Consider the following 9075-nt stretch of genomic DNA (forward strand, 5'->3'; position numbering starts at 1 on the left):
ACTACTCGACTCTGCCGCTTTAGCGGGAAAGCAGCCACAGACCATCTGTCAATGAGTGGGCATGGCCATGTTCCAGTAAAACTTTACTTATGGACATTGACATTTGAATTTCATATAATTTTCACATGTCCCAAAAGACTGTTCTATAAAAAAAATTTTTTTTCAATCATTTAAAAATGTAAAAACTATTCTTAGCTCACAGGCCATACAAAAATGGGCAGCAAGCGGGACCTGGCCCGTAACTCTGGTTTGCTGACCTCTGTTCTGCAGCTCTAACCCCCAAACATCACCTGTATTAGGATTCCCTCCGCTGTCACCTTTCCAGCGTCTCCATTTAGCTTTTCTGAAGCTGCATGTCTGTCTTTTACATACTCTGTCTAAATTCAGTCCCACGAGCTATTGGGTTATTCGACAGATGACACATATACTGTCTTGCAATTGAGACCTTTTAAGGTTTAATGCTTCCGTGATTCTATCTCATTTCCCTTAAACAAATACAGTCGAACTTTCTCTAGCCATATAGTAAACTCTGTGACCCATGTTAATGGGTCACAGTGACACAGAATACAAAATACTTGTTTGGGAGATATTTATTGAGCAGCTACCGTGTGTTAGGCAGTATGCATGGTGCCTGCGCTAAAAGAACAAAGCAAACCAGTTACTGGGCAAATTTCTATCGCAACTTGCTAGGTGCTTGGTCTTGTGGTTGTCTATGTATCAAGCACTTACTGTGTGTTAGAAGCTGGAGAACCCAAGGTGGGAAAGACAGAAAACCTGCCCTCCAGAAGTTTACGGTCTGATGCAGTGGGTCTTAAACTCCAGTGTGCATCGGACTTGCTTGGCAGAACACAAGCTGGATCCCAGAGTTTCTGAGATTTTGCATCTCTATGAAGTTCCCAGATGACGCTCTCCCTGTCAGTGTGGGTCCAGGCATCACGCACTGAGAAGCACTGATCTAATGGAATAAACAAGAATGTCCAGAAATCAGGGGTGCCTGCAACTGGACGGCTCCTCTTCTCAGTCCTTTTCCGATTCTGTGCCGGTCCCTGTGAGTTTCCTTTCTCTGGGCAGATCTCAGGGGGTGGGTCCTAAGCAAGGCGCACGGCCCCTCCCCACTCAGCTCAGACCTGTCCAGATACTCACTGCTGCTCACCTGTCCCTGCTGGAAGCTGACGCTCACCCTCTGAGAGCCACCCCCTCCTCGCCCCATCTGCCCAGGTGCTCACCCCCGTAGCCCCACCTGACACCCCTACCCTCCTCTGAGCAGGCCTGGAGAAGCCACCCATGCCCCCCTTTCCCAAGCACTGATGATGCTGGGGGGAGGGGGTGTCACAAGATGTGCTCCCTGGGTGGCCCTGAAGGTGGGTGTTAAAGAAGTTAGAAGTGTGCAGAAAGGGACCAGGAGGTGCTGAAAACAGCTGCAGAGTCTGACAGCCGTGGGTTCTAATCCCCAATCTGCCACTCTCTAGATGTCTATCCTCTATGACCTCAGTTTTCTTACATATTAAATATTGTTTTAATACAACCTTAAACAACCCTTACAAGGGTTGCTTTCAAAATTAAACTAAGTTTTTTGCGATTATACCCCTGGTTCCTGGCACAGCACCTGGCGTGTGGGAAGCACTTGATAAATGGTTCTTGTCCATATTGATGAGCCAGGGTCTTACTGCACACACACGCCAAGAGCGAGGCTTCCAACTAGCATGAAACAACAGATTGCACCTCTGTCAAGTTGAGCATCCAGATGTTGTCAGGGGCCAGGAGTTGTTGGCAAGTGGTTCCTGAGCTGCTGACCCGTCCTGCAGACTGATGCCCCCTGACAGGTCACAGCGGGCTGGGGTCTCATTGCAGCAGCTCTCGGCCCCTGACTCTCACCGCTGATGTGAACTCACTTCCCTTCCGCTTTTTGCAGCGTCAGCCTCAGGAGAAACCTCCGCTTGGCTGCTCTAGGCTGTGAGGTGTTGGCAGAAGGCTGAAGTGAACCTGAACACAGCCATCGAGCTTGGCCTCTGGCGGCTCTTCCTGTCCCCACGATGGTGGCAAAGGACGCCAGTTGCCTGGCCAGGGGAAGCCCAGCTAGGTGGCAGCTCCGTGGCAGGGGGCAGCCGCTTGAGGGGGACAGTCTAGAGGGCTGGGCCACCTCCCTCTTCTCCTGGACGGTCAACCTTTCTGGTTCCCACCGCCCTTCCCCTGCCCCTTGTGCCTCCTTTTCCCCTTACTTCTCACATTAGGAGAAACATCTGAGAGGCAGTGAGGGTACTGAGTGTGGTTGATTCTGGCTTTAGGGAGCTGGTCTTGTTTCTCTTCCTCTCTGTGGCCCACAGTAAAGCCCTTGCAGTGTGTCTGAGCCTGGTGCGCTGACAAAGAAGGTCCAGTCCTGCCGGTCAGCTTTCTGCCACTTGCTCTGCTTGGTGAAAAAATGGGAACCAGGTTGAAACAGTTGGCCTGACCCTTCCATAAAGTGGATGAGCCTTGTGGGAAGTCATTTCCTCTCTGGATCTGCTTTCTTACTTGTAAAGTTAAGGGGCTACTTGGGAATTCCCAGGCGGTCCAGTGGTTAGGAGTCCGCGCTTCCACTGCAGGGGGCACAGGTTCGATCCCTGGTCGGAGAACTAAGATCCCACGTGCCACAAAGCGCGGCCAAAAAAAAAAAGAAAGAAAAAAGTTAGGAGGCTACTGAGTGGCGTCTGGGCCCTCTCCCTGATGATCCGTGTATTGTCCCAACCCCTGACCAGAGCAGTGTGTATGGTGGGGAAGTTAGACCTTCAACAGGCCGAGCGGGAAACTTCAGTCCTGGCCATGCGGGCGGCACAGGGGACATCCTGGGTGGGAGGAGGGGTCTCCAAGGCCCCTCTGGCCCTCACTCAATTCTTCCTCTCTTCCCTGTAGGACGCTCCCAGTTGCCGGGATGACCTGCTAAGTGACTATTTCAGAAAGGCCAGCGATCTCCCGGCCATCGTAGGCCAGCCAGGCCCACCTACCAGGAAAGAAGGGGCCAAGATGCCCACCAGCTTCGTGGCCCCCACCATCAAGATGCCCGTCACCACCTCCGAGGGGAAGCCGCTGAAGCCCGGGCAGTACGTGAAGCCGAACTTCAGACCCGCTGAGGCCGAGGCCCTGCCCAGTGCCCCCCAGAGGCAGGCCCAGCCACCCCAGAGCCTGTCACTGGGCAGACTCCGGCAGGCCGCGATGCCCCCCGCTTCCCACACGCCCACTGGCCGGAGTGCATCCCTGAGCCGGGCCTTCAGCCTGGCCTCCGCCGACCTCCTCCGGGCCAGCGGGCCAGAGGCCTGCAAACAGGAGCCAGGGGGTCCCGAGGCCTCGGGGGCCAGAGACACAGGCAGCCACAGCCTGCAGAGCTCCACAGCTCCCAGCTCCCACAGCCTGGCCCGGGAGCGGACCCCACTTGTGGGAAAGGCTGGCGGCTCCTGTCAGGGCCCTGGCCCCCGAAGCCGGCCACTGGACACGAGGCGCTTCTCTCTGGCTCCCCCGAAGGAGGAGAGGCCAGCTCCCCTGCAGCAGTCTGCCACGTCCCCAGCCATCGCCGCTGGAGGTGGCAGTGGCAGTGGCAGCAACTCCCAGCTCCAGCACTGCTCACCTGCTGCAGCCCCGGCTGCCAGGACTAAGCCCCAAGCCTCCCCGCACTCGGGAGAGGCGGCCACCATCGCCCCCGTCCGGGCGGGGTTCAGCCCCTCCGAGGGGGACGGGGTCCTGGGGCAGGGCCACAGCGAGGGCCTCCCTGCCAAGGGCCCGGGCAGGTCTCCCGACCTGGCTCCCCATGGCAGCCGGGCCTCCGAGGACTTCAGTCGTGGGAGCAGCTCGAAGAGCACGCCGGCATCCCCCGAGCCGGCTGGGGACCAGCAGACCGTGTGGTATGAGTACGGCTGCGTGTGACTTGGCTCCTGGACCGGCAGCTCCTAAACCTTAAAGCTACTGACGCACCTGCTGATCACGATGGCCTTTCCCCGTCGCCTGTGGTGCCAGGAAAGGGCTTTACAATGAGGAAAGGGTTCCCGTGCATTTCTTCTGTTTGTTTTGTTACTAAAACACCGTGCCAAGCCCTGAGAGGGTTGCACCCTCCCCCCGGTGTGTAACGTGTCTTCTGTATCTGTAGCCTCCAGCAACTGGTATCTTTTGAACAAATCCACTTTGGCATGGGGACACTCAGAACGCAGTGACAAACTGACCCCAAAGCAGACACTGTTTGAGCGCGCCCCTGTAGAACACTCGTTTGCAACTTGCTGACCTCCACTGAAGCGTGTGTATATGGGCGTGTGCACACGCACATACACACACTCACAGGACTGAGCCCTGGTGGCTCTGGAAACTCTACTCCCCTCCCAAAAGCCATTTGATCCTAGGAGAAGCCCCCACTGGCCAAACTACAAAGATCTGGAGGCCCTTGGGTGGACCCCAGAGGCAGGCTCGCTGTTGAAAACCAGGCGCGCTGCCGTGCCATTGCTGGGGTCCCAAGCGCTTCCTTTCACCCCAGAGCCGAAGTGGCCTTCCAGGCGGGCGGTGGTGGCCTCAGGTGTTTGCCTCCCCCCTGCAGCCAGTTCCTGGGCTCTGCAGGGTGGGCTCCAAGGCCACAGGGCCACCTGCCTTCCCTGACTCTTCTACAAACACTGGATCTGGGGGGCCGGGCAGAGAGAAGCCCACCCAGCAAGTGTGCATAGCGTACAGAGGGGAGGCGTGTGCAGGAGTGAGGTGCGCCTCGGTTTACAACGTGGCTGCAGTGTCCCCACCTCCCTGTCTCAGGTGAGATGTTGATTTATTATTGCTGAGTAACTTCTCATGGTAGAAACCAAATCTCTTTTAATATATTACATATGTATGTACACACATGTGAAATATATGTACTTTGAGGGGATCTATTTATGTTCCATGGGGAGTCATTCTTTCCTATCAGGAATCTCACCTGCTGCTTTGTGTATTTGGTCAGATTCCTGGCACGTTTTGTTTCCTGTTGTTTAGTAAAGGTGCTCTTCCAGGGATGCACTAAACCTGGTGATTTTTTTTTTTGAAGATTTTTTTTTCCCTTTGATTCAATATAAGAAAGAAATGGGAAGCTAAGATCAATTTTAGGAGTGCTTCGGGTTGTGTATTAAATAGCCATTCATTCTGGAACACTAGGACAGAATTGTAATAAAAGGACATGGAACAGTATTGAGTCCTGGTTTTCCTCACTGCACATTATGGCAGCATTGACTAGGCTCTGGGGGCTCAGGGTCCCTGCCTCAGCACCAGTCACTGGAATCCACAGCTCCCTTGGCCCCTAGGTCATCAGAGAATGTGGAGGGCAAGGTTTTTCTCTTTACAGCAGCTTTTTTCCAGCCTTGAATTTATTTTAACTTAGTGTAAATTGAATTCTGTTTTGATATGGGATTTGTGTCATGGCAGGAGCTCAGCTTAAAGTGGTCCTTTGGATTTTCCCAAGGCTACTCTACTAGGAAGTGCCAGACCTGGAATTTAGACCTTGGGGGCCTCAGATTGGAGGCTTAAGTCAGATGGAGGGAGGGAAGGAGGAAGGAAGGCAGGCATATAAATATCCACACATGTCAAAATCTTTCTTCTAGTAGATTTCTGTCCATCTGCTGCCTCAGCGTCTCCTTTGCTGTCTCACCAGACTTTTTCGAGAGGATCTCCTCTTGTCTCCTCACCCGTTCTTTCCCGAGCCTCTGCAATCTGGGTATCTCACCACTCAGCAGAGCTCCTCCAGCATATGAACAGCGGCCACCTTGCAGGCTTCATTCCCTGTGGCCTTTGCAGCATTTGACCCCTGGCCAGTCACCCCTGGGAACTCCCAGTCTCTGCCTCGTGATTCTCCCCCTTGTGGGATGGCTATTCAGCCCTCAGACTTGCCGGCCCCTCGTTCATTCACTCATTCCTTCCACAGACAGTCACTGGAAGCGTCCTGTTTGCCAAGTCCTAGGTTGCGCCTTCGAGACCTCTCCCTCCTTGCACCCCTCCGGGGCTGGTCCCACCCTGCTCCCGGAGTACTGACTGCCCCTCCGAGCCCCTGCCTGGACGGCAGCCTTCCTCAACTCCTCTCCCTGGCTCCTCCGGCGACACCAGCTGTCACACAATCACAGATGCCTGTGATGTGGGCCTCATCCCTCCTCTCTTCACATCCCACGTTTTATAGTTCACATCCTGGACCTGAGAATGTGTCTGGAATCTGGCCCCCCTTGTCTTAGCCAGCTGTTCTCATCCTAGGTCACACACATACCCTTGACCCTGGGTTTTGGTAGTAGCCTGCCAACCAGTTTGCCTGCCTCAGACAGCTCAGCCCTCATGGCACCTCGGGACGTTCACCCAGGTGACCTCCACACCTGCCACACCCATCCCTTTGTGGCTTGGTCCTTTGGCTCACCTCAAGGCGCACCCAGACCTATCACTCCCTTCTCTGCCCCAGACAAGCTCATACACATCCACAACTTTCATTACAATCTGTTCCCAGAGGCTCCAGATGTATCTCCAACCCCAACCTCTCCCCAGAACCTCCAGATCTGGTTCCAGCTTGGATGTCCTGAGACACCACCAACGCAAGGTTCTCAACTCGCAGGTCCCCGTCCTCCCCCCATCTCGTCCCTCAAGACAGTGTTTGAGGTCCCCCACCCTCCTCCCCATGCCCTATCCATCACTCCATCAGCTGGCTCCAATTCTGACACCTCACTCGCATACACAGCCAACCCCATGCAATGGTCCTCCTGGGCAGTACCCCGGGGTCCTGTTGCTGAGGGGGGCAGCCCAGATCATGCCCCTCCTGAGCTCCCAGGCCCCACCTTCTCTGCACTGGCCTGGGAGACACATGGCCCAGTGTCTGGGAAATATCCAGCTGGCCACTGGATATTCATGCCCACAGCTCAGCAGTGAGTTCTGCCTGGAGGGAGATTTTGGATCATCTGTGAGACAAGAGGGGCTCACCCTGCAGAGAACATTAAAGTGAGAAAATTAGAAAGCATAGGACAAATCTTATGAAGCACCAGCCAACATTAAACATCCAGCCAAAATGTTTATCAGCCAACCTGGGGGAGGGAATACACACATACACACACACACACATATTTACGGATGTAAAAGATTGTGACACAATTTACAAATAAGCTATACGATATATGAAATATATAATACTTTTTATTGTAAAATCCATACAGCCGATTGATTCTCTTAGAATGCTCTCACTGATTTTTGCCAAACTTGTGTATTTATAGCCAACCTATTCTTGCAGCTGACGAATGAGTGTAGTTCCAATGTGAATGTCGGTTGATGTTTTCTTTATGTTAGCAAGTAAGATGAAAATGAAACAAGTCAAAGATGTATATCAGAACTTCACTCATCTGTTGATGATGTGAGTGACTGCTCAGTCAGGTAGCAGTTTCTGATTGTTGGCCAAATTTCCTCAATTTTTTGTGCTGTTCACATTGTAATGGCTTAGAGACACAGCACACTTTTTTGTAAAAACTAGACGTATAGTTTACATGCTGGAATATTCACCCAAGACACACTTTTAAGTTTAATCTGCACTAGTCACATTTTCCCCATCACTTTCTTAATTAAGTCAAGAGACTCTAGATACTGCAGAAGACATAAATCAAGCCCTAACTGGTAACACTTGCCAATTCTGTGGCATAAACACTCTCACTATGGTCAAGTTCAAGCTGCCGCCATAGTGTTCCTAACCACAGAGGTGGAAAGAGATGTGCAGTGTACCCTGTTATATAATATTGCTTCCATACAGATGCAACAGGTGTAAATAACCTCAAGAGCACAGGTAACAGTAAAATAATTAGGAAGTGGCACATTTTGAGTGTTTACCTTTTTTTTTCTTAATTAATTAATTAATTAATTAATTTATGGCTGTGTTGGGTCTTCGTTTCTGTGCGAGGGCTTTCTCCAGTTGCGGCAAGCGGGGGCCACTCTTCATCGCGGTGCGCGGGCCTCTCACTGTGGCGGCCTCTCTTGTTGCGGAGCACAGGCTCCAGACGCGCAGGCTCAGTAATTGTGGCTCACGGGCCTAGTTGCTCCGCGGCATGTGGGATCTTCCCAGACCAGGGCTCGAACCCGTGTCCCCTGAATTGGCAGGCAGATTCTCAACCACTGCGCCACCAGGGAAACCCCCTACCTTTTCTTTTTTTTTAATTAATTAATTTATTTTTGGCTGTGTTGGGGTCTTTGTTTCTGTGCGAGGGCTTTCTCCAGTTGTGGCAAGCGGGGGCCACCCTTCATCGCGGTGCGCGGGCCTCTCAGTATCGCGGCCCCTCTTGTTGCGGAGCACAGGTTCCAGACGCGCAGGCTCAGCAGTTGTGGCTCACGGGCCCAGTCGCTCCGTGGTATGTGGGATCCTCCCAGACCAGGGCTCGAACCTATGTCCTCCGCATTAGCAGGCACATTCTCAACCACTGCACCGCCAGGGAAGCCCTACCACTGTTTTTAATATGAATTATTTGTACATTTACATAAATTCATTTTTTAATGACGGCTGTGTTTAACAACTGACTTGCACAATTCCGGGAAATTCACTAATGTGCTCTCACAAGCCAGTACAGCCTGGCTGCAGCGCACCACTGGGAGCACCACTTTTTAGGGATGCGCTGAAAAGGAAGAGACAGAAGACTGAGAAGAAGGGGCCAAGGAGGAGGAACGTCAGAGAGAAGAGCAGCTGGTTCGCAGAGCTGACCAGCCTAGCGGATGCCGCTGTGCGCAAACCGTGTTCTTCGGCACAGGGCACACAGGGGCCACTTTGGCTGAGTGTGGAGGCTGGAAACTCTGCCCCAGGCTTCTCGCTCCTTCCAGTTTCCCTGCTGGCCCTTCTCCACCGAGTAGAGCAGAAGGAGTGGGCCTGGGGCGGCTAACAGACCCGAGAGCCAGGGGAACCTCTCCATCTGTAAAGGGGGCAGAGGTCTCCGCAGGGCAGAGTGGACAGCATGAAGTCAGGCAGGAGCCTGGAGGGGCGGGGGAGGGGAGGTTCTGGCGGGGGGCGGGCGGCGGGGAGGGAAGGGAGGTCCTGGCAGGACTCAGAAAAGTCCTCCCCTTTCCAAGCTCTGGCTTTTGGGCCCAGCCCACTGAGGTCAA

General features: G+C 53.4%; 1 protein-coding gene across 9 annotated transcripts in view; it reads left to right on the forward strand.

The window, feature by feature from the left end:
- CCDC88C (coiled-coil domain containing 88C) overlaps positions 1 to 5166 on the forward strand; it is a 125218-nt gene extending 120052 nt beyond the window's left edge. For 7 of the 9 annotated variants that reach the window (XM_082451153.1, XM_082451158.1, XM_082451159.1 and 4 more), the window contains one exon: positions 2890 to 5166. In XM_082451153.1, the coding sequence (XP_082307279.1) occupies positions 2890 to 3894 (1005 nt within the window). In that variant the 3' untranslated portion in view covers positions 3895 to 5166. The remainder of the gene's footprint in view (positions 1 to 2889) is intronic. The other 2 variants (XM_082451164.1, XM_082451154.1) reach the window with 1 other exon arrangement.
- Positions 5167 to 9075: the final 3909 nt, after the last annotated feature.

This window comes from Balaenoptera physalus (assembly GCF_965194825.1).
Source record: "Balaenoptera physalus genome assembly, chromosome: 2".
NCBI classification, from domain to species: domain Eukaryota; kingdom Metazoa; phylum Chordata; class Mammalia; order Artiodactyla; family Balaenopteridae; genus Balaenoptera; species Balaenoptera physalus.